The sequence below is a fragment of the Mus caroli genome, chromosome 14, assembly GCF_900094665.2.
Source record: "Mus caroli chromosome 14, CAROLI_EIJ_v1.1, whole genome shotgun sequence".
NCBI lineage: Eukaryota > Metazoa > Chordata > Mammalia > Rodentia > Muridae > Mus > Mus caroli.
The window spans coordinates 110,029,983-110,056,136 of record NC_034583.1 but is presented as its reverse complement, the minus strand read 5'-3'; the positions used below and the strand labels follow the sequence as shown (position 1 = coordinate 110,056,136).

At 44.8% G+C, this 26,154-nt stretch overlaps 1 protein-coding gene across 3 annotated transcripts in view; it reads right to left on the bottom strand.

Annotated features, from left to right (window-relative positions):
- Nucleotides 1-7,582: 7,582 nt before the first annotated feature.
- The window catches only part of Ipo5 (importin 5), a 52,156-nt gene continuing 33,584 nt past the window's right edge, over nt 7,583-26,154 (bottom strand). For all 3 annotated transcript variants that reach the window (XM_021181195.1, XM_021181196.2, XM_021181197.1), the window contains 16 exons: nt 22,917-23,041; nt 22,745-22,834; nt 22,469-22,642; nt 20,378-20,596; nt 18,945-19,028; nt 16,594-16,726; nt 16,393-16,514; nt 15,747-15,843; nt 14,278-14,450; nt 13,275-13,386; nt 13,126-13,181; nt 12,251-12,373; nt 11,151-11,370; nt 10,486-10,714; nt 8,795-8,936; nt 7,583-8,294 (listed from right to left, as the gene is read on the bottom strand). In XM_021181195.1, the coding sequence (XP_021036854.1) occupies nt 8,208-8,294; nt 8,795-8,936; nt 10,486-10,714; nt 11,151-11,370; nt 12,251-12,373; nt 13,126-13,181; nt 13,275-13,386; nt 14,278-14,450; nt 15,747-15,843; nt 16,393-16,514; nt 16,594-16,726; nt 18,945-19,028; nt 20,378-20,596; nt 22,469-22,642; nt 22,745-22,834; nt 22,917-23,041 (2,186 nt within the window). In that variant the 3' untranslated portion in view covers nt 7,583-8,207. The remainder of the gene's footprint in view (nt 8,295-8,794; nt 8,937-10,485; nt 10,715-11,150; nt 11,371-12,250; nt 12,374-13,125; nt 13,182-13,274; nt 13,387-14,277; nt 14,451-15,746; nt 15,844-16,392; nt 16,515-16,593; nt 16,727-18,944; nt 19,029-20,377; nt 20,597-22,468; nt 22,643-22,744; nt 22,835-22,916; nt 23,042-26,154) is intronic.

Below are 26,154 nucleotides of genomic sequence, written 5' to 3'. Positions count from 1 at the left end.
CATGGTGGGGAAGTCAAGGGAGCACGGTGCAGGGGTGCAGTCCTCCATGGCGGGGAAGTCAAGGCAACATGGACCAGGGGTGCAGTCCGCCATGGCGGGGAAGTCAAGGCAGGAGGAACCTGAAGCAGCTGGTCGCCCATAGTCAGAAGAAAGCAATGGTGTGTGCTGCTGCTGCTCAGCTCCCGTTCTCAATGTACACAGTTCCAGGTCCAGGTAATGGTCCACCCACAATTAACACCCATCTTCTCGCATAAGAGAATTCCTCACAGTCACACCCAGAGGCCTGTCTCCCAGGACATTCTAGACTCTGTCAAGCTGACAGTGAACACCAGATGTTGCAGCTTCATGTAGACTTGTTCCGAAGTTCTGTTTTGTGGTAAAGCCAGGAACGCCAGACTCACCTGTGTGGAGACGTTTGAAAGAACGCTCTGTATGCTGCCAGCATCAGTGTGTCGCCGTCTCGGCTTCTTATATCACAGACTGCACTGGGGGGCTGAATCCAGGGCCTCCCACATGCTACGGAGCCACTCTGTCACTGAGCCATACCCCCAGTCCTCTACTTACTCTTATTTTACCTTTTTTGAGACAGGGTCATATTCTGTAGACCAGGATAGCCTTGAACCCACTATGTACTCCAGGTTGAACTCAAACTCAGTCTTCCAGCTTTATTCTCCCAAGGGCTGGAATTATAGGTATCAGCCACCATGCCTAGCTCCATCCTCCTCCTCACCACCACCACCATTACCATCACCACCACCACCACCATCATCATCATCTAAATATTATCACCACCACCACCACCACCATTATCACCATCACCACCACCACCATTATCACCACCATCACCATCACCATCATCTAAACATTATCACCACCACTGAAGGCAAACTATGTCCCATGGTGAGAGGCTTCTTTGCTCTCTCATGTCCCTTTCATGTCATCTCCCTTTTTATACTGCCTCGAGCAGAGTTATACGCCATGGTCCTTCACCAAGTGTCTCTCTGGCCGTGGGGTTGGGAGCATGTGGAACAGGATTATGCGTGCTGTACTCCACTGTGCTTCATAGTTAACTTTCTACTCTGCTCAAACTGGAGCTTGGGGGTTAGTTCATCCAGTGTCTTACTTAAGTTGAGCAGACACCATGAATAAGACAACTCTCATAAGGACAACATTTAACTGGGGTTGGCTTACAGGTTCAGAGGTTCAGTCCATTATCATCAAGGCAGGAACATGGCAGCATCCAGGCAGGCCTGGTGCAGGAGGAGCTGAGAGTTCTACATCTTGTTCTGAAGACTGCTAGGAGAAGTCTGGCTTCCAGGCAGCTAGGATGAGGGTCTCAAAGCCCACACCCACAGTGACGCACCTACTCCAACAAGGCCACACCTCCCAATAGTGCCACTCACTTCCTGGGCCAAGCATATACCAACCACCACATCTAGCTTCAGCAGGCTGGTCAAACTGATTGGACCAACAAAGATGGCTGCAGAGTGATATCAGACAACTTCTAGCTCCCCACCTGTATGTTGATGCATAACCTTCCCTAACCAAAGAGTTGAGAGTTGCCACCAAAGTGATTGGAAAGAACCATAAAAGGAGGGGCTGGCGAGATGGCTCAGCGAGTAAGAATACTGAATGCTCTTCCTAAGGTCCTGAGTTCAAATCCCAGCAACCACACAGTGGCTCACAACCACACGTAATGAGATCTGATGTCCTCTTCTGGTACGTCTGAAGTCAGGTACAGTGTACTTATGTAAAATAATAAATAAATCTTTGGGCCAGAGCAAGCAGGGACTGAAGTGACCCGAGTGAGTGGGGCTGACTGGAGCCGCAGAGGTCCTAAAAATTCAATCCCCAACAACCACATGAAGGCTCACAACCATCTGTATAGCTACAGTGGACTCACATACATAAAATAAATAAATCTTACCCCTCTCCTTTACTTTTATTTATTAACATTCTATATATAACCTCTGGCTAAAGGTTGTAAAGCTGATTTTTGAGTTCATCTCCCATGTCCCATATTCTGTGTATGTGCCTCTTTGGATGTGTGCACTTCTGAGAGTGGAGGGAGGCTACAAGGCCATACTGGGCCCCCTCTACAGCCTTTCTCCACTTTATTACCGAGGCAGGGTCTCTCTCTGAACCCGGAGGTTATTGACTGGGTACCAGCCAGCTTTCTGGAGCATCCTCTGCCTCTGCCTGCTGAGCACTGGAAGTATGTGAACACATGCCCAGCTTCTTAGGTGTGTTCTGGGAACCTGGATTCCAGTTCTGTGTGCACGGCAGGTGCTGTATCCCCTGAGCTAGCTCCCTAGACCTTCGATTCTTGTATTCTTAGCCCAGAAGAAAGGCTTCCTCAGCTGTCCAGTCAGAGCTGGGTCTTACCCCTGGTTTCGCAGTTCCCAGGGGATAGGGTGTGTGTGTGTGGGAAACCAGTCTGGGAGCAAGACGTGCTACAATTACAAAGATCTGTATCTTCTAGCCAGCAACCTGTTTGTACAGTCTCCATCCCTAATCCACCCCGAATCTTTCCTAGGTAGTGGAAACAGAAACATTCATGCTGTAGAAGGGACATTTCTATGTTTACTCATAGGATTGCCCTCTGGGACACAAAGAAAATCATTATGTATTCAGAACACACAAAAATACACGTGAGTGTACACACACATACACACACACACAGTCTGCCTACCTAGGAAGCAGTGACTGTTCTCATGTGCTTTTTGTAGGAGAAATAAATGCATTCAAATTGTACACATGATAAGATAGGCTCTAAGTCCAGCAGTATGTCAAAAACACATATTTTTTAAAGGCTATGATTTTTAAAAAAAAAACAGCATATGTTAGATTTCTAACAATATAGAACCCTTTCACCAGATGGTACCCGATTCCATTTCATAAATGTGTTCCGAGCTGGATGTGCTTGGGAGGCTGATGATGAAGTGGGTTTGGCTGGGCTTTGAAGCTTGCCTCGGCTAGAGTGAGACCCTGTCTCAAAACAAAGCACCTAGAGGTAGCTTAACTTACATTGTAAAGCAATGCCACTTCTTACATTTTTCCCTAATGGTTTTTCCTAATTCCCCTGGCTTTTTTGTTTAGCTCTACCATTCCAGACCAACATTCTGATGGGAATTGGGAATTTCAGATTGCCTTAAAAGTCACAGCAGAGGATGGAGAGATGGCTCCGCAACTAAGAACATGGCTGCTTTTGCTGAGGACCTGGGCTCATTCCAGAACCCATGTGATGCCCTCTTCTGGCTGTTGAGGGCACTGGGCGTAACATGGTGCCCAGCATACATGCAGGCAAGGCACCCCACCCCCATGTGACATTAAGTCATCCGATAGCACCAAAAGCTTTGTTACATATTCAAGTAACATCCCTCGAGGGGTGTGGTGGCGCACGCCTTTAATCCCAGCACTTGGGAGGCAGAGGCAGGTGGAATTCTGAGTTTGAGGCCAGCCTGGTCTACAGAGTTCCAGGACAGCCAGGGCTACACAGAGGAACCTTGTCTCGAAAAACAAAACAAAACAAAAAAAACCAAACAAAACAACAATAAAACATCCCTCCATGGCCTCTGCATCAGCTCCTGCTTCCTGACCTGCTTGAGTTCCAGTCCTGACTTCCTTTGGTAATGAAGAGCAGCATGGAAGTGTAAGCTGAATAAACCCTTTCCTCCCCAACTTGCTTCTTGGTCATGATGTTTGTGCAGGAACAGAAACCCTGACTAAGACACAGAGGGATGAGTCTGTCGCGGCAGAGAGGCACCACAGCAAGCTGCAGGCATGGTCACAGGGACAGGAGGCTGAGGGTGCACCCCTAGAGCCACAAGTATAGAGAGTAACCTGAAGGTGGCACAAGTCATCAAAGCTCCAAAATGCACCTCCAGTGACATGCTTCCTTCTGCAGGACTGGACTGTCTGTACCTCCCCTGCTAGGGACCAGTGTTTATATGCCCAAGGCCATGAGGGGCATTTTTTATGCAAACCTCTACAGCCCCCTGCTGCACAGCTAACCCACAGCTGCAAAAAGTTCATGAGCAAAAAGCACATCGTGCCTAGAAGAGTGCTTCACACACCTCCTACCAGCTTTTATTCCACTTTTAATTACTAATAGTAACTTTCATATCACATATCACACTTTACACAGCAACGCAGACCTATTTGTAACTTACAGAATAGCTACAAAAGGTTAAACAGACCACAGAATTAAAACAGAAGCAACAAAACAACAGCAGCAGCAGCGATGACGACCACCACCCAAGTCTTACAGGAGGCAGAGCCCAGCTTGAGAGGACAAGGTATTGACACCTGGGTTGAGAGTTTGCTGAAGTTGCTCAGATCTTCAGTGTCAAAGCCATGCTTGGCTTCAGGGACTAAAAAGATCAGGTGTGGCCTTGTTGGAGAGAGCTTCATTTTGAGGCTTCAAAAGCCCACACCAGTGTTGACTGGACCCAGGGCCTCCCGCATGTAAGGCGGAGTCCACCTTAGGCTGTGGTTAGTATCTGGAAATGACTCCCTGGGAGTTGCCCCTCAACCCCCAGGACATGGGTATTAGCTGCCAACCAACACAGTGCCAGTGCTGAATCTGGCACGGGAGCTAAATTGTCTCAGTTACCACAACACTGCCACACGCCAGTCAGGAGACCTTTGGTGACTCTGTTAGAAGGCAACCATTTATGCACAGCCATCTTTGTGGACCTCATAGAAAGCAGCGTGGCTGTGGTAGGGTGTTGCCAGGTAGTTTGAGGGGGAAGATCAAAGTCCCTGGGAGTGGCATTTCTCTAAGCTATGGGGACTTTGGGGCAATGTCTAATTTCGGCTGGATGAGACAGCCAGACCCCCATCTGTCACCCCTCTGGCCTTGTGTTCCTTCAGCAGAGCTGGCAGGCCATGGGGTGCTGCTGCAAAGCCAGCTGGGTGCCTCAGGTAGATCCCCAAAGATTCAATGGAGAGGCTGTCTCCCAGCCTTTGTGTCCCACGTGAAGCAGAAGGCAGCTGTGATAGATACCCTGGGAGAGAGATACCTCTTACCCATGCCCAGGACTCCTCACTCTCGTGCAGGCCAGCGACTGCTCCTTACAGGGATCTAGTGCCAACACCATGGAAGCGGCTGGTGTTGTGGTGGTTACTATGGAGATCTCCCCCAATAGGAAGAGACACTATACTGACAGCCTCTGTTTTCAACAGAGTGGATGCAGGGGTCTTGTGTATGTTGCTGAGAGCCAGAAGGAATCACAACCACGAGATACTTTTTTTTTTTGGGGGGGGGGGTCGAGACAGGGTTTTTCTGTGTATCCCTGGCTGTCCTGGAACTCACTTTGTAGAGTTCTGGTCTCAAACTCAGAAATCCGCCTGCCTCTGCCTCCTTGGAGTGCTGGGATTAAAGGCGTGTGCCACCATGTCCAGCTTTTTTTTTTTTTTGGAGATACTTTCACTTACCCATGTCCTGCTCAGAAACCAATCTCTCCTTTACTTAAGACTGAGCCCAGAGCCTCACACTCACTGGACTTTAGCCTCTTGCAGCCTGGGGACTGGAGCGTGTGGGACCAGCACTCAGCCAGCTTAGCCGATCAAAGTGCTTGCTGCCAAGTCTGCCAATAATCTGTTTGATCCCTGGGACTTATACTGTGGAAGGAGAGAACCAACTCTAGCAAGCTTTTCTTCTGACCTCAATACAACACTGCAGGGAATGCAGACTAATACATGTAGTAAAGTAATAAAACACAAAACTCTAGTAGGAACTTGAGAAGGTGTAGCTCAATTCCCAGCACCCACGCGGCAGCTCACAACTATCTCTAGCTGCAGTTGCTGGGGATGGGATGCCCTCTTCTGGTTTCCTCAGGTACTGCACATATGGTATCCAGACGTACCTGGCAGGCTACGAACACTCATGCCCATAACAAAGGTTGGTACAACCTAGAAAGCCAGGGCAGGGCTAATTGAGGGGAGATGTTTAGTGGGCTACTTAGCCTTTTCAATGACCTACTTGGCATTCAAATGAGAAACCTTCAAGATAACTAGACCATAAAATGTCTATCAAACTACATGTGTGCACACACTGTTTATTAGGAGACCAGCGGCATCAAGAGTGTTTTTTTACTTATGGATACTTGCTAAATCTAGCTACAACCTGAATTGTGATAAAAGTGCTTCTTCACATTACAGAGTATCCAGTTACCACTATGACAGTTTTATTTCTAATTTACAGCATTGAAAAATATTCAAAATTGAGTTGGGCTGAGTATGTATTGTTACAAAATTCCCAGAAAAGATGGAGCCTTAGTTTTCTCTCCAGAAAGCTCAGATTCATAAAATGTATCACTCACTGACATGCAAGGCCAGTTAACATTTTCATCTTGCATAGACAGAATGAGATATCCCAAGTGTGTCCCCAAACAACGTAAAGACTGGCACACAGTTGCCTCTGGCACCTGCTTCTTCCCCACCAAAATTCACTGTCAATTCTTCTACTCGCCAGACTGCATCATACCACCTGTATCCTGCTGTGGATCCCACTAGTCATTGACAGGGAGGTATTTGTCCTCACAAGTACTTAGCGAAGTTCGCACACTTAGCTCCTCACAAATCCCAGTATCTCCTAACCACACCACTACCTTACCTTGGCAGGTAGGCTGTGTTTATCACACGCTTCTTTTCAGCAAATGCAACAGTAATTTAAACAAAAGCCAAACTTACATTGCTCCAGGCACTGGGCAACAGTACAATGCCCCACCTCAGACTGGAACACAAAGGGTTTGCAGCACTGGCACCAGTGTTTCCTTACGGGAACAGAGCACTAAGCCCCTCCAAACATCACCACACTTCTCCAAGAGGCCAAGCACCTGACATTCTGGAAGCACTGCCTGATGGATGCTCAAGCCACACGCTGAGCACGCAGTCCAAGGGCACATGCCAATCAGAGCCATCTGAATAAAATCCATTTCATTTTCAATTTCATTCCAAATTTTGTTTTAATGAAGTAATGCAAATCATTTAAAGAAAGAAATGTTTAATTTTAAATTCTGATTTATGCATAAAACTCATTTTTGTATCACAGTTAAATTTAGTACAAACTATGAAAACGTTAACACCGAGGTTTCAACAGAAATCTATTAAGATCCCTTAGAAAATTACTTAAAGGAAACAACAGCTCGTCAGTTACTGCTCTGAGGTTAATACATAAAGAAAATTTCACACATTTTACTGAAATTTTCAGTAAATAAGTTTAGCCATAATACTTGTAAAATTAAAAAATTCAAAAGCTGCGTGTGTCTCTAAAACAATTACAATCTGCAATGGAAATCCTAAGCCAAAACGTTTGGATCTACAGAACAATCCTAGCTTTAAAAAGCCGGTTGGATTTGCAAACCTTCAGAATACCAATTGTGAACAGAGTAGCTGTGTTATAACTGAGCTTTAGTTAACTCCAAGACAGGAGACACTTCCAAGGCTGCACTGCAGAGTGTGGAGGTAAAACACTGAGCCGGAACTATCACCTTAAAAAAATATCACATCACTCTTCTATTAAAACATGAAAGGAAGGAATCAACGACAGACAGTACTGAAGTTCTACACAGGCCTCTTTGTATTTCAATGCTGTTTATTGAGGAGTGAATGAGACACTGCCAGACATGCCAACGACACTTCACATTCAAGGGCCGGGAGGGAGTGGGACAGCCTCCACACCGAGTCACTGCATGAGCCTTCTTGCAAAGCAGCAGCGTGACATCGAGTGACAGCCCTGGCTGCTGGCTTGTCAGCAGTTGTTTGCAGTTGGCTGGCTGGTAAAGGCTTCCTTCTACCCCCAGACTCTCACTCCATTTACAGAATCAACACTAGGTTGTCCCCCAGTCTGTGTAACACACATCTATGTGGATGAACTGATCTGAAAGCTGCTTTCCTTACGTGTCTGCAGGTCTACGAGAAAAAAGGAATCATTTCCTCTTTCCCTTCACGTGGGTCAGACACAGCAATAGAAAAATACTCTGCAGTGCTACCATCAGGCTGACAGGGACCTCCTCTGCGGTCTGACGAGATCCACGGCAGTCCACCCTGCACACGGGGTTGCTTTTCCTGTGCACGGCTCCAGAAGAATGGCCTACACACAACACTACTGCTCTCTTGCTCAAAAACAAAACAAAGAAACCTAAACAAAAGGGTAAACGTTTATTTGGAGTTAGTCTTCTGGCAGGTGGTAGTAAGGCCCTTCAGGCAGAGTTCAGGAGCTCCTGGATGGCTGCCTGCTGCTCCGGACTGAGTTGAGCTATGCATTCAGTCCACAGTCCTCCAGAAGTCTAGGGGGAAATGCACACATTTAGTCATAGTGATCTCTTCAAGTACTAAACACACAAGACTGTAACAATGCCCAAACAAATGCTCAATACTTTAATTTGACGACTATTGTAAAACCAATAAATCTGACCTTTTCTTCAAAGTTCATCCCTCTACCTCAATAAAACTGGCCCAGCAGCCGGTACCTTGAAGCAGCCTATAGCCTACCCTCAAGTCACTAAATGAGTCATCCGTAATTGCTTTGTTCTGACATCATTAAACTGCATCTTGTTTCCTTCTGATATTCTGAAATTAATGATCATATGCGAAGTACCCACTGAAGGACTTAAGCTCAATGGAAAGATTTTATGTTATTAACCCATTTTGAAGCTTGCCAATAGAAATATGAAATTTCTGCAGCTTATTAAATGTTAATTCTTAATGTAATTTAAGGACAATAGACCCCCAACTAATGCCTAGGATATTTTACCTGCCCTTTTCCAGTTCAACCAGACCAGCTTACCTGTACTTGGCGAACTACATTGGCCAGGCGTTTGGCACAGGGGTCTTCGTGTTTAATGGCCTCATGCATTTCTCCTTCTGCAATTATACTGAATATTTTTGGTAGATTGGTATTGTTTGGGCCAAGAACAATTGGGTGATTACTAAAAAGAAGAGAGAAAACCAAACATCTTTATAAATAAAATCTCTCATGACAACACTTCCCTGTGTTCTTTGGTACACAACAGCTATATGTTCATTAAAAGCGAATGTCCAGGGCTGGAGAGATGGCTCAGCAGTTAAGAGCACTGCCTAAGATTCTTACAGAGGTCCTAAGTTCAATTCCCAGTAACCACATGGTGGCTCAGAACCATCTGTAATGGGATCCAACGACCTCTTCTAGTGTGTCTGAAGACAGCTACAGTGTAATCACATACATAAAATAAATAAATCCTTTTTAAAAAGAGCAAATGTCCTTTTGGCTCGGTTAAGAAGCAAGCCAGCTGGTTTTCTGCAGTAGGCCTGCAGTTCCTTCTTAAGTAACTCAGGAAAAAAAGATGGGTTCAGTTTTCAGAACTTTTTTTTAAGGACCAAACAAAAGAATTAAGTGCTTTATATTACTCTGCACTGTGTTAAAAACAAAACAAGCAACAATTCTCAAGACAATGTTGTCTCAAAGTCTCTAAACTCAGCAAGTCTGATGTTGAAGGAGGAGGAGGAGTACCAAGTTTAAGGCCAGCTAGGGTAGCTTACTGAGACCCTGTTCAAGAGAAAAAAAGAGGGCTCAGCCACACAGCATTTGCCGCAGCCATGTGAGACCTCTGGCGCTAGTCAATAGTACACAACACACATACGTCATAACAGTGCCTTATAACGTTTGATAGACCAGATGCTCTCAAAGAGTAAACTAGGAGAGTAAACGTCAGGCAGGCTTAATGGAAAGACACATAAATTTGAGTAGAAGTCACTGACACAGGTCACTTCCAAGGAGATCAAATAGCCTAGGAGTGCTATTTCAGATGCAGGCAAGGACAGTGTACTCTGAGGGTGGCTATCGCATTCCTTAGAATCTCATGGGTCATATACACACAGTATTTATGAACCTGAATCCAATAGGCATGAAGGAATATGCTACCCCCAAAACCAAAATCCAAAATTCAGGAATTCTACTGGATACCTGAACAAACTAAACACAGTAACTAACAGTGAAAGAGCCAGAGCTAGAGGGCAGAAAGACACCAAAGCAATCATACAACATAGTAGTCTCTAAGGCCACTATGCTGTTGCAGGGGTTGGAAACTGAATGAGCGATGCCACATACGAGGCCAGATCACAATGCTGCCTGGTGGACCTCATTTCTTTTAGATAGGACCTTTCTACGCTGAACTTGTCCCGAGATTTCAGTATGCCTTACCATACACCTCGCCCCCACTGACCTGATCTACAGCAATTGTAGTGGGCAACTGAATAGCTGAGGGTAGCTTTCATGAAACAACATTAGCTAACACAATTATAGAGAAAACAACTTCAAGTTTCGTCATCTTCATCCAACGGTTAAAGCTTGACAGGGTTTACAAGGTTACAGGTCAGGGCAGTTACCACACACACACACTCTCTCTCTCCTCTCTTTCTCTCTCTCTCTCTCTCTCTCTCTCTCTCTCTCTCTCTCTCTCATGCTGCTGGTCACGAGTGAGGAAAGAAGGTGGCCTGTACCTTTCAATCAGGTCACACAGGTAACTGAAGGTCTGGACAGCTTCTTCCTTATCTTCGTGTAGGGGGAGCCATGACAGCCAGTGTGGTAAGACCTCCTCTACATTCACACAGTCTGGCTTGAACTTCATGATCTTTCCCACTGCTGAGATGCAGTTCTCTGTGGCGTTGACATTTTCTTTGGTCTTAGCCTCTGCAGCCTGAATGACTCTTACTAGCAGCGGGAGTGCATCTAAATTAAAATAAGCAAGTAAGAACAGGTCAGCTAACACCGAGGAAGATGAACATGAACGGTTCCCTCCGGTCCAGTCACTGATTACTAAAGTGTCACTGTCCCAGGACTGTATGTAAGGGAAGGGACAGCAAGCCCGAAAGGAGCACGAGAGCCGGCCCACACAGCAGCCTAACTCACTGTATGTGCTTGAGAGCCTCTCACACTTTAGCACTGCCAACCTCTCCTCTCTACACAGGCTGGCACTGGCCTAGATGCTGCCCCACCTTCATTTCATTTCCATCTATGAGAATAAGCACGATACAGGTTGTGCTGTAGATGGGATTGGGTGGGGAGACTAAAGCAGAAATGGGACCAGAACGTTTCCCGGTGTGGTAAGGAGGCCAGGAAGAGGTGGCGGGGGACAGAGGGCACAAAGCAGAATGGGCACACGTACCGGTACAGAAAGGGCGGTAGTTATCTCCACCAAACTGCGCCATGACGCCGAGGCCATATGCCGCAGCTTGCCTGACTTCTGGGCTGTTGTCACACACATACTGGAGCATTGGACTTATGAAATATTCTGCATACTTAAATGAAGCTGGACTACAGTGTTCTATGATATCATCGAAGATGCACAATCCCCATTGTCTGTCTGGCCATGGTCTTTGTGGACACTACAAAATGAGATTCCCCTTTTAAGTATTAAATACTAGTACAAAAAAAAAATGTAAACAATTCATTATGGACCATCTGCTTACGGATTGTACCAAACACAGGAAATAAAAACATTAACAACCACATCTTAAAGCAACAACACTGGAAGGAATACATTGATTTATGTAACTTCATAGCAATGGATTTGTGGGATTTGTTTCACAATCCCGCACACTGCATGAGGAACTGACAGGGCAGCAATATGCATACATTTATTTTATGAGGAGGTGACCAAGCGCAGAGAGAGCACCATGCCCGCAATCCCTGCTACCCAGGAGGCTAACAGCACCCTGTCCCAACTGAGACTGCTGGCAAAGGTCTGTAGTCCCAGCTACTTCTTAGGACAAAGCAAAAGGATTCCAAGTTCCACAGCAGTCTGAGCTACTTAGCAAGACTCTATCTCAGAGTAGAAGAAGGAAAAAAAAGAAAGGTGTGTGAGAGGGAGGGGCAGGAGGAAGAGGGGTTTCTTACAGCTCCACAGCAAACTGTTTGCCTAGAACATGCAAAGTCTTGGGTTCTGCACGACTGTAGCTGTCTTTGTTCAGGAAGCTGAGTGTGTGGGGGAGCAGAGGTATGACAAATCTGCTTGTGTTTACTTTGTTAACCTTAAACTGTTCCAAATACCTGAAAACCAACTAGATGAGCATATTTACCAAAGGCCACACACACACACACACTGCAGACTGTACCCAGGAAGGGTTACTGTCTCAATGTACTGAGAGGACACAGAAAACACACAGGGCTGTGCATTAACTAAAATGCTTAGTGAGAATCCCGTCCCGTTTTAACCCCAAGTGCCAGGCTAACTATTCAAATAGCTTTCAGGTGATTAACACTTACAATCAGGTTGACAATTAATGGGAGCAGCTGTTCAAACCACGGCAACACCTTTTCTTTGTAGCTACTGAATATTGAGTGTAAAATATCTGACACTTTAGTCAGTATATAAACATCATTATCATCCTAAAAAAGAAACACAATACAACCCTATGAGTGAAAAAATATCTTCTTGATTATTGAGCAGTAACATCTATAACATACTCTATTGAGAACCTGGACGCTGAAGTATCCCTGAGGTTTGACAGTAGAGCTGTGCTTATTGTAGCTGCCTCTTCCGAGCACATGTGAGCACAGCCCAGAAGAGAAGACACACATCACAAATGCTGGCTGCACCCAGAATGTTTGCCAAAATGTTTGCATACACTAGGCTGGATAGGGTGAGAGAATCAACACCTTGGAAGCCGCAGCTGAGCCTGGTGGTGCATGCAGGTTTTTTGGGAGGACGAGTAAGGAGTATCCCAAGTTCAAGTCCAGTCTGGGCAAACACACTGAAAAACTGAGATAAAAAAATCTTCCTTTCCAAATAAAGAGGGGTAGGGATATTAACCAAGGGATAGAAAGAACGCTTGCCCACAACATACAAAGAAGCCTTAGGGTCAATTGCCCCTGACTGCCAACAGTCAGTCTGGATAACCACTGAGTGTGGGAAACTACCATTAAATGCAAATGATGCTTGTGGGCAACAGCTTTTCAGGCAGCCTATGGCATCTGCTGGGTGTAAATACTACCAAAATAAGAGAAAGACCAAAACCCAAAGACCAGTTCATTTCCAAAGACTTAGTCTATAAATGCTAATTAATTCCATCAGACTAGGGAAGGTGAAATGAAACACAAGAAACATCTCAGAGCAAAGCTCACAGGAGTGAATGACTTACCTCGTCTTGTAGTGACTCTTCAACCTGTTCGTCATAGTCTTCATCTTGTCTTTTAACTAAAACATACCCAAACAATGCAAAATGATCCAAATGATCATGCAAAAGACCAAGGACTTTGTTTAGAAGTAAAAGAATATATTGAAACTCACCTTGCCGCAACTCCTGATTTTTGAAATGTTCTTCAAGCTTCGCCTTCAGGATGCCTCCCAGCTCCTCAAAGTGCTCATTGTTGAGGCACCCGTCTCCCATGACTTCAATGCACTGAGAGTGAAGAAAACACCGAGGTTTGAGAAAAATAATCAACTCATCACTCCTTGAATGTATACTTCTAGCTGGTATCTGAGGAACAACATTCCACAGAGGAGCTAGAAACAAAACTTTTCTTTCCACTATCATTTGTGTCAAGTTGCAGATTCAAAGCCAGGACAGTAACCAACTTCTACCATACCCACCTGGCTTTGACAGCAAAATAAGAGATGAAAAGGGTAAGTAGGGAGATTTGGGAATTTAACAGGAGGATCTAGGCATAAACAGTGCAATGTCTGCAGTCAGAATCTGCAGTTCTAACACAGGCACAACCATGGCTGAGACTGAAGAGCGTCAGACTTTCTTCTGTGGTCCTAGGACTGCACACTAACTGGCTTCATGCAATTGAAGCTACAGCTTTTCTATAAATCTACTAACTATGTAACCCCCTCTACATGTAACAATCTTTACTGTGTAATCTATTTCTCAAAAGGTGACTTCTCAACCAATAAATATAATGACCAGACCAACATTTCAGAACAAATAAAATTGTAACATTTTCAGAAAGCGTTTTGTAACAATACACTTAAAAGTTCTGTAACTCCCTGGCCCAATTTATTCAGCAGAGAACTAAGCAAAAGTGGCTTATAAAGTGGGAGGGAGGGGCTGGTGAGATGGCTCAGTGGGTAAGAGCACCCGACTGCTCTTCCAAAGGTCCAGAGTTCAAGTCCCAGCAACCACATGGTGGCTCACAACCATCCGTAACGAGATCTGGCGCCCTCTTCTGGAGTGTCTGAAGACAGCTACAGTGTACTTACATATAATAAATAAATAAATCTTTAAAAAAAAATAAATAAATAAAAAAATAAAATAAAGTGGGAGGGAACATTCAGAGAAAACATCCACCTTTGCAAAGGAGTGCATGATCTCCGAGAGGACATCTGAGTCGGGCTCTGTGCCGATGGCCTTGATGAGAGCGTCACACATGAAGTGCCACATCTGCGTAAGATACTCGGGACCCCGGACTCTTGCACACTCAAGCAGAAGAGGCATGGACTCTGCTGCTGCCACTCGGACCCGTTTTAAGGTTAAGGAAATACGCCATCAGGAAACCTCCGTAGTGCCCCCCGCATTCTACCTACACGCTAAGCAACATGCCCTGCTCATCTAAGGTGAGAGCTGTGTGACATACAAAGTAGGTACAAACCCAGCACAGGCTTCCTGCCTGCCCTGCCCCCCACCTCGCAGGAGCACATCTGCAAGAATGAAGGGCTGCTCACTGCTTCAGTAGGACAAGCAATGGAAGCTACAGCTCTCCGAAGAAAACTATTCAGAACCCTATGTAGGACTTGCTGGCTTTCAACGAGGACTACGTAGCTCTTCCATATCTACCTCCATTCATAACATAAAAGCCTTGGGTAACTTCCTAAATAGGAATTACAGAGGCTAAAGGCTGGAGAGATGGCTTAGCTGTTAAAAGAGTATTTGTTGCTTTTGCAGAGCACAGGGTTTTATGCAGTTCTCCTGAATCCACATGGTGGTTTTTAACAATTGCTAACTCTAGTCCCAGGTGTTCTGATGTCTTCTTCTGAGCTCCGTGGTACCAGCAGACATGTACACATGCATTCATTCATACAAAACACTCATACATATGACATAAAAAACTTTAAATCTGAAAAACTAAGTTCAAGTTCTAGGGGCTGGCTTAGTGGTTAAGAGCACTGGCTTCCAGAACACCAAGGCCTCACTCCCAGCAGCTACACGGTGATTCACAACCATCTCTAAGTCTAGTTCCAGGGGCTCTGACCACATCTTCTGGCCTCCTCTGGATAATGGACACACGTAGGACACAGATGCACAATTAGGTGAAGCCCCTGTGTTCCTGATAAGATGCAGTGCTACTTCCTCCTCCAGCATTAGCAGGGATCGCTGGGAACTGACTGTAAAGCACAGCCCTGAACGTGAGGGCTGGGCGGGCTTATTAAAGTGAGCACACATGTAGATCACAAACACCCACAGTATTAACTATGCCTTATCAAACACTTCTGAGATTTACCAAGATGTTCCCTAGAGATGTTATCCACTAGGTGTTATCACACTACAGGAGCCTTATAGAAAGGAAGCCATCGGGGGAAATACAACAAATGTCAGTCTTCACAATTCTCAGTAAGGTCACAGACAGCCAACTACCATATGGTTCAACCTTTCCTTTTCACACTTTTGGTGTATGAGGTGAAAGAAATGAAGGCATATGTAGACAAGCACACACAACGAAGTCAGAGCAGGCGCACAGCAATGGCCATGTGCGACTCAGGTAATGGTAGACATTACGTTACTACACCCAGAAGTGCTTATATTCAACTGTTGAAGGATATCATCGTGGAAATAAAATTTCAGCAGCGGGACCATCAGTTTGACAACCTGTTCAGTGTATTCCACAAACCCTTCCTTTAATTCCTTAGCATAGCAAACCTGTAAGAAAAGAAATCAAGGGCCAGGTTATGGGGTTTCCAGAGATCAGCACCAATTCTCTGACCATGCCTGTCTACACTGAAAACAGACTGTTAGCTTTTAATACCACCAGCACATTTCTGTTCATTTATTCAAAAGATATTCTTAAGTCACTATATAGACTTGACTGAAATACACAAAAATCCCCCACAAAAATTATACCCACAGCCCATCCCCAAACCCTCTGCAAACTTTCTGTAACACAGGCGGTGACAGCCAGCTCTGAGTAAGCACTTGTGTGTGAGGCTGACAACCTGAGACCCAGTGTGGGTTATGTGGACTGTGTGACACTGGAAGGGTGCAGGCCATCACTGAAAGTTGTCCTTTGACCTGAGTTTGTGTGTCTGCACTCACACACATACATCACACACACACAGAATAAGCATAAGCAAAGGAGAAAATCTAGACGTACAAGTTCTAATGTATTTGCATGAGGTTATTAAACAGTCTTATGAATCAACTATAACTATTATGAGGGGATATAAACAAAGCTTAACCAAGGCAACATACCAACATCTGGCAAGCCGTTGACTTTTCTTCCAGTCCTGCAGTTTTAATACCAAAACTTTGCTGATCTCCGAGGTTCACAAATTCCCAACCATCATCATCACTCATATTCTCCATGTCCTGGGCTAGTAACCAGAGAAAGACAAACATTGAGAGGAAGGGAAGGATGGAGCCGAGCTGCCATGTCCCGGTGAAGGCACTTACTGTCTAGAAGGGCCACTTCAGGCTTAATTGAAGCAGTCTTCATCAGCGGCCCCATAACCACGGGAAGGTACTGCTGGAATTCTTTCCCAAGGATTTTGCACATCCTGGCCCATGCTGAGATCATGTAAGAAATCTGGGAGAACATTCCAAACAGGCCATAAGGCAATGGGTAACTGAGACAGATAAAGCCATTTTCCCTTCTTGAGGAAACATTGACATGTTCATGCATTTCCCAATGGCATACACTCCAAACATTCCCAATGGAGCTGGCAGGTGAGGCTGTCCTACTTTTCCCCTATGATGCAATTACAATTTCTTCTTTCTCTGTATCTGTACCACTTAACTAAAAGTGAAGCTGACTTTTAGGCACAGCACCACACACACCACTGAAACCACACTAAGTGCCCTATCAGCACACAAGGGAGATGACAGGTTTCAGGCACTGTGGCTCTTTCATGCTGTCTGCTCCTTCCCTCTTGAGGTCTACCATCCACCCGTTCCCTTCTACCACCAGTGCCATTTCCATTGCTATGTCTCCTGTTCTGCAAATCACATCTTTCACAGCTGAGGAAAAGCCTGCTTGTTTAGCACAGGTTTCCCCATTTCCCACCCACTTGTGTGTTGATGGACAACTAAGCTTCCTCTGTGTCCTTGCTACTGTGAACAGAGACATGGATGTCTGAATCAGCTGTGGTAGGACTGGAGTCCTGTGGGCCCTGCCTGGGAGGAGCATGGGTGGGCCACACAGCAACATGGCAGCACTATTTTCAGTCTCTCTTTTTTTTTAGACAGGGTCTCACTGTGCAATCCTGGCCAACCTGGAACCCTTTATATAAACTAGCCTGGCCTCTGCTTCCCAGATTCTGGGATTAAAGGTACTGACCACTAACTACATCTGTCTGTATGTAGACCAGCCTCCCCTGCCTCCCAAGCGCTGCGGTTGTCAGACATGGGGTGACCATGCTGAACTTCAGTCTTTTAAGAAACATCCACACCAATTTGCATAATTGCTCCAACATTTAACATTCCCCAAAGTGGTGAATTAAGGGCTCCTCATTTCCTATATCCTCACAGTTAATATAATCTAGCATGTTGTCATTTGTTTTCTTGATAATAGACATTCTTCCTGGGAACAACATGAAATATCCAAGTCGTTTTAATTTGTATTTAATTGTGAATAAAGTTCATTCACTCTACAATGCTCTGTGTTTTATTTTCTTTCTTTTTTTTTTAAAAGATTTATTTATTATATGTAAGTACACTGTAGCTGTCTTCAGACACTCCAGAAGAGGGCATCAGATTTCATTACGGATGGTTGTGAGCCACCATGTGGTTGCTGGGATTTGAACTCGGGACCTTTGAAAGAGCAGTCGGCACTCTCAACCGCTGAGCCATCTCACCGCCCCCTGTGTTTTATTTTCTACATACCAAGCAATCTACATTAGCCAATAAATATAAAGCTAAAACTGTAGTCCTTCCCACCTTCCTTACAGGGTATGGTCGGTCCCCAACCTCCCTACTCTTAGCTGTTTGCATTCTAGCCTTTCCCGTCTACACAAAGGTTGGTAGTTATCTACACACTGCCACTCAAAGAGGCTATTCTGCCTCTGTACAATTGTACTTTCCTATTTAGCTCTGAGAAATAATCATAGAAAGCTTATGTAAGGTTGACGGTTCATTCATAACTATTCAGTGTCTTTTGAGATATTAGCATTGCCAATTATCATTAAGATCAGGATTAATGCTATCATTAACACCAGTCTTGCCACCTTGGTGCTTTAAATAGCCACTGAGACTACATCAAAAAAGCTTTACGAAGGAGAAGACTAGGACTCAGCCAAGCATACACACAAATGTCCCTTCTGAGGTAACAGAAGGAGCAGCTGTGGGGTAAGTGGGCACACACAACAAGGGCTGAGATTTCTTTTGACAATGGGCCAACAGACACCCAACAAAGATACTCATCCTTGAGAAAGATCTGTGAGTAACTATGTATGAGGAGAAATCTACAGCACAATTTTGAACAGCTCTGCTCCAGAAAGTAGGAACAGCTAACAGGTGGCTGAGATGCAGCACACTTCCAGAGCCGCCCACGACCAACATGTTTGTAACCAGAGGTTTTATCAAGAACATCTCTAGAAAGCTGTCACTCATTGTAAAATTAACATCTGGATTGGAGATATGGCTGAGGGGTTAAGAGCACTTGCTGTTCAATTAGGGTTCCTAACACCCACATGGTTGCTCACAACCATTTATAAACACACAAGGTACACACACATGCATGCAGGAAAAACAAGGACCAACCAACCAATCAACCAACCCTGCATCGGTACATGCAGCAAACTGCTTACCTGCGGGTCGTCATCTTCCATATCATTGAAGTCTGTCTGTGTCTTCAATAATAGCTGCATCACATCTGAAGCATCCTGCATGAACTAGAGAATATGCAGAAAACCCCATCCATCCTATTAATGCATATCCTATCAGAGATAGTCTTATGCTTGTTACCCCACTTTGCCTGTATCCAGAGCCAGCACGGTGGCTGGGCATGCAAGGGAGCATGAGGACCTAACCACCTGAGGTAAACCCTCAGGGCTCACGTGCAGGAGAGAACTGACTCCTGAAGGCTGTTATCTGATCTTCACCTGTATGCTGTGATGCTGTGGTACTCCCCAACCCTCCCAATAATTCAAAGTTAAATTTTTTTTTAAAATCTGTATCTTCCTTTTGGATCACAGTCATACGGATAATTTTTTTGCATTGTATAACTAACATAATGCTCTAAGAAAACATACTTCAAATTTAAGGTAAAAAAGAAGAAATTTCTTTTTTTTTTTTTTTTGGTTTTTCGAGACAGGGTTTCTCTGTATAGCCCTGGCTGTCCTGGAACTCACTTTGTAGACCAGGCTGGCCTCGAACTCAGAAATCCGCCTGCCTCTGCCTCCCGAGTGCTGGGATTAAAGGCGTGCGCCACCACGCCCGGCTAAAAGAAGAAATTTCTAATGGCATTAAAATCTAGTTTATAGCTTATGTAATTTAATTATGAATAAAGGAAGAAAATTTTAGATTGCTTCATGAAAGTCAGTGTATAAAGATTTTCTATGATTTCCATTTGACAATCTTCACTGCAATCAATGAAGCAGTGTTCCAAAATTAGTTTAAAGCCATATGAATGAATATACAACACACACACTCATACATACACGCACACATTGGGTAGGCTTAGTGTCCTTAGACTACACAGAGAGACCATGTCTTGAAAAACAAACAAACAAACAAACAAACAAAACAAAACAAAAACTAGTAGCAAAAACAAAAAAATGGGCTTTGGAATATTAAGACAAAGATGTAATGCTGTCACTGCTGACAGTGATGTGGGCTGAGTCCTTAACAGTGAGTTGGGTGGTGGTGACATGACACACTTTTAATCCCAAAACTAGGGGACAGAGGCAGTAGGATCTTTGAATTCGTGGCCAGCCTGGTCTGTAAGAGTTCCAGAATAGCCAAGGGCTACAGAGAACCCTGTCTTGAAAAACAGAGAAAAGAAACTTCAAGAAACCAGACCAAAGCAGAATCCTTAACAATGAAAAAAAAAGTAAGGAATTATATATTTCTATTTAAAATTGTAATGTGTGAGGGCAAAGTTAAGAAAAACAAAACCCCCAAAACCCCTCAGCATTCAGGAACTGTTAGTCTACAGAAAACACAGTCTCCCCCAGCCGTCCCAAGGCCCTGGAGCCATGCTACCAAGAGCATGGTCTGACCAATGCATCCCATGGCTTACTTTCTCCTTCCCAACGGCCAGACCGATGAGGCTGATGCACTCGATGGTCTTCCCTCGAAGCAGCCTCAGCTCCTTCTGGACTGCGTTCTCGACAATGTGCTTCAGTGATGGCATAAATAAGTCATAGTAGGGGACAAACTTTTCTTCTGCAGTATCTGCAACTGACGCAATGGATGTCACAACTTGTTCCAAAACTAACTTGGTGCCTTTCTGAATCAGCTGAAGGGAAGACATGAAACCGATCATTTCAGTAACTAACTGGAAACCCCTCCCAAGTTCTTCAGACAATTTTTCTGAACAGATATTATGGCCACCCTTCCAGGAGACAGAAGCACATAGCTCTGCTCTATCTCAGAGCACAGCTGCTGATAAAATACAATCTGGACTCATTTCTAGTTTTCTTTCTTTTTAAACATAGAAAGCTCATCTTTTGTTTACTGATTTATTTGTTTTTGTTTTTTCGAGACAGGGTTTCTCTGTATAGCCCTGGCTGTCCTGGAACTCACTTTGTAGACCAGGCTGGCCTTGAACTCAGAGATCCGCCTGCCTCTGCCTCCCAAGTGCTTGGATTAAAGGCATAAGCCACCATGCCTGGCTGCTTACTGATTTAAATCATACTCTATTTCATGCTGTCCTACTGAGTCACCGAGAAAGATTCCTTCTGTAATTCAATATACCACTTGGAGACAGCAGCTCAGACTATACCACACGGACAGCAGGTTGCTGTGTGGCCAAGGCAGATGGACTCCTGACCCTGATTACAGGTGTGAGCCACCTTGCCTGGCTCTTTATTTTTGTGACTGACCTCTCCCGGAATGATCCTTCTAGGAAACTATGCTTTTGCTCCTTTACATGTTTCTTTCTTGGAGAAAGATAATGCCCCTTTGCCTGTAGCAGACATGAACAGGAGAGTTCACCCTGTGTGCTGGCAGTACTCTACAGCACTCTCTACTGAGAACCAGTCAGCTCTCCAGAGTCCCTTCACTTCTCTATCGATGGCAACACCACCCTCAAACTGTCCTGACTCAGTGTGTCTCTACCAATTCTCACACATGGGCCTCTGAGGACCAACAAGATAGACTCTCTGGGGTCACGTTCTGTCCAAATCTACTTGCAAAGTCATGTTGCATCTTTTTACTATGGACTATACAGACAGCCTGTTCACCTTCAATGACTTCATCTTTATTTCCACCTCCATGCTGTCTCTATCTGACACTCAATGCCTGGCTATGGCTTCTGGGGCATTCTTCACATCTTGCCCCTGCTCTCTAACCAGACACCAGTGTCACTGTGTCCATACCAAGGACAGGAACTGAGTTGTCTAATGTTGGTGTGTGACATGGGTTCAGTTTTGTCAGTTCAGTCCAATAAAGAAAAGGAGCCGTATTTTCTCTGTGCTCATTTCTTTGAGATGGGGTCAAGGTTGGCCATGAACCTGGGCTTTCCTTGCTTCAGTCTCCCAAGGCTGGCCGCACAAGCCAGTGCTTCCACGCCAGGCTCTTCAGCATGTTCCTCATTTCCATAACAGTTTCCCGTCTTCACAGTCTCTCTCTCTCAGCTGTCAGTGCTTCCACGCCAGGCTCTTCAGCATGTTCCTCATTTCCATAACAGTTACCCGTCTTCACAGTCTCTCTCTCAGCTGTCAGTGTGCTCGGATGCTGCTGCAACCACTCAGTTATCTCCATGCTGCACCTGCCCTGCAGTTGACACTGTAGCTATCACCAGGTAAGGCCACTGTAGTGGCAAACTCCTATAATCCCAGAAACTGGAAGGTAGACACACCACAAACTGAAGGGCATCGTTGGCTACCAAAACAACCTTGAGGCCATCCTGGATTTAGTGATTCACTGACTCAACACTGAACACAACCCTAAGTAAAGGACAGGGTACGGTTTCCCACGCTTGCCATTTCTTCACTGAGTAGTCACCCCTGACCTTTTTTTTTCCCCCCAATTCAAAATTGCCAAAACTACCCCATGGTGGAGCCTGGAGTGTTGGCCGCCTATGTTTAGTTGTCTGTGGCACTGACAGTGTCTCCAAATCGGGTCTCACCATCCGGTGGCGACTCTCACGTCCCTCGCAGAGGCTTACCTCCTGGAGCTTGAGCACCATAATGGAGTGCAGGTGCTTCACCAAGTTATCCAAGTACGGAATAAGCAGCGACTTGGGACAATCTTCAGTGAAGTTAATGAGGGCCGCTGCTGCATGGGCCTGCACCCGCTGGTTGCCTTGGTCTTCCATGGTCTGAAGCAAAGCTGCAATCACCTGGAAAATTCAACCCAGTGTTTTGAGATGCGCATCCTCCCTCCCTCCCTCCCTCCTTCCCTCCCTCTAAAGTATGCAGGTAACTGAGGACTTGTTACACACCTTCTCATGAAATTTCTTTTGAAAACCAGGTGCAAAATCTGTAGCCATTTGACCCACAGCATTGCAGGCTGCATACCGGACTCTCGGATGCTGGAAGACGTTCCTTTGTATTAATAGTGGCAAGAACTCCATAAGAAACTTAAGTAATTATAAACTATTTATTGGTACTTACAGGATCCTGGAGGAAAAGCAAGACAAAATTTACAATCTCATTTAGAATTCCTTCCATCTGCTGGTGGCATCCTTCGCCAATGGCGGATAGGGCCATCAATCCTGCATGCCTGTATTTCCAATCAGCTGTGGAAAGGAATTGCACAGAAAGGATAGATAGTAAAGAGATACGCATACTCATACTAACAAAAACCAACCAACCAACCAACAAACCTCACTAGAAAAAGACCAGTGCAATTGTTCTCTACAGCCACATCATCCTGAGAGAGCCCAGTGCTGTCTGACCTTAGAGACTAAGCAGGCCTCGGGCTCGGCAGCACTTGGATAGAACACTTCCCATGTGCACTTTAGAGAAACAGTTTGATCTAACTCAGCTGCTTTCTTTCCTGCTCTCAGACAGCCTTGCAGATGTCCGGCCAGCTGAGGTGGAGCCTGCCATGATCCCTCACGCATTCCGTAATGCTGAACAACAGGCATCACCACGCCCTGCCTCGCTGTAGTTATGTCCTGGCCTTCTCTTCCAAGGAAGAACACTTGTCTAGGTTGGGTCTCTGGCTTGCTCAATGGGACAGTACTTCCCACCACACAGAAGTTTTGGGTTCTACCTCAGGGACCAAATAAAAATGCAAAACAAAACTAATATTCCCATAAGATGGAAGAAACAAATACCAGGACTTCTGGTGCCAGAAACTGTTTCCTGGTTGGACTGACTCACTGGTGCCGGTGAGGAAAAGCCAAGGGAAAAAAATGCTCTTTTCCCAAAATTTCTTTATTGGGTAAACTCATCTGTATTCTAGCATTAATAGCTAGTTGCTTTTTTTTTGGTTGACAAAACATTAATTCAGCACTGTATTTCAGTGGACACTATATATTTGTTTACTGGGTTCATTAAATTAAGAAATGCAGCAGGTCATCGTGGCAAACGACATAATTCAATTCAATCCCATAATTCCAGAAGCAGAGGCAGGAAGATGAGGAATTTAACTACCCAGCCTTAGCTACACAAAATACCTATCACAAAAACAAAAGTAAGGGCCAACAAGATGGCTCATCGGGTAGTAAGTGGTCTGCTGCCAAGCCCAATGACTTAAGCTTGGTCCCTGTGCCTACACCAACACAAGTTCACCTAAGTAATGAACTAGGTAAATGTATTAGATTAAAAACAAGCATTAGAAATAGAGGTCAGGAAGTGTGACAAATAGTGCACATCCATCTTTCCAGGTCACTTCTCCCCCAGCTTTCCTGACGTCTGTGTGGAGGACTTCCAGGGTTCTACATATGCTAAGCAAGTAATTTCTACTCCTGAGCTACATCCCTGATTCATTTCTAAACATTCCTGTTTATCACATCATAGTAATATAGGTTATGTAGCTTGATGTTCTTTGTAGAACGAAGCTAAACATAAATGAGTAAGTTTGGCTGGGCGGTGGTGGCGCACGCCTTTAATCCCAGCACTTGGGACGCAGAGGCAGGAGGATTTTTGAGTTCGAGGCCAGCCTGGTCTACAAAGTGAGTTCCAGGACAGCCAGGGCTATACAGAGAAACCCTGTCCAAAAATAAATAAATGAATGAATGAGTACGTTTATACTAAAGTCATGGTAACAATGGCTCAGTGCCAAAGAACCTCAGAGTCCTTACTCAAGGGCTTTTACTACGTCAAAATTATTTTTATAATATTCTTTCACTCTACCTTTGAAGAACAGAATATAACATTCCAGATATTATGTGTGAAATTCCAAGACTAGATAGGCATGAGAACTCACCTAAAGTATTTAAAAATATTACACAAATACAATAATTCTTACAAATCTCCTTTCTGCTTTGAACAATAGTTAAGAATTCATAATAATAGTGTATCTATCCAGGCCTGGTGGTGCATCCCTTAGTCAGAGTCAGATGGATCACTCTAAACTCAAGGTCAGCTAACCTGGTCTGCTTGCAAGTTCCGGGCTAGCTAAGGGTACACAGTTAAGATGCAAATTCGAACACATGCAGTTATTTCTGTGAATATATAATGAATGTGACCACCACACCCAGCTTGCAAACTCTTGTCACATTCTCTGGGTTTCTTTCACTTTTTCAAAATAGAAACTCACAAGTTTATAAGCTAAATGCATAGAGGCAGTGTCTAAATCTAGGGACAGAGTGGTGGCACACTCCTGTCCCCCTAGCTTATAGGAGGCAGAGGGAGTCAGATCTCTGTTATGCAGTGAAACCCTAGGCCTGGAGCCAGCAAGATGGCCTAGTGGGTCAAAGGTGCCTAATAAACAGAGTTTGAAAGTAGGACCCACATGGTGAAAAACACATTCCTACAAGTGTCCATAGACCCATATGCATGCTCTGTGCATGCACAAAGACATGCACACAAAGAAATGAAAAGGTTGCGGCGATGATGACACCGCTAAGCAGATGAATAGTATAAAGGGCCGGAGTTCTCACACACCTCACTTGCTTTTCTTTTCCACCCTAAGATCCCCAGCTCACTGCGCACAGGCGAGGCGCAGAGTGTGTGCTTAGCACGCAGAGTAGGATTTTACTCTAAACCCTAAACAAAACCAATTGAGAATCCCAGACCAGCATCCCAGGCCTCCCTCCCTCACATGGTTCTTAGGTCTGCCCCTCAGGTACACAGGCATCTACATATGACAAGCCAAGATTTCTGCAGCAGAGTGCTCTTCAGTAGCATGACAATGCTCAGTGGAGATCATCAAAGCTATGCAGCTGTCAGAATAGGGACAAGCTACCTTATGTAGATATGACTAAAAACAAAAGATTATGTAGTGTGCAATCACAAAACATGCACACAAAGACCAATACAAAGGTCTGAGAAAACTCCAATAAACTTAACAGCAAACTCCTTTATACTTGAAAACCGTGGAATTTACACACATCTATATTTTAAATTCTAAAAACGACCATCCTTATCACCTTTTTAAGTAGAAAACAAACTAAAATTAAGCACAAGTAACAATAATATGGGACTAATATAAACGACAATGGCCAATTAACATGAACGTTTATCATTTAATTGCAGCCAATCGAATCTTTCCTCTTTTATCCAAATCTTTAAACTTATTTATTCATGCATTTATGTATTTGCAGGCAGGGTCTCATGCAGCTTGATCTTTGTCCATCTCCCCTCCTCAAGGACAGCCAGCCTGGCATTACAGCTGTTTACCACCAAGCCTGGCTTCAGAGTCCCAGGCCAGCTACGGCAGAAACACTAACTGTCCCAAGTC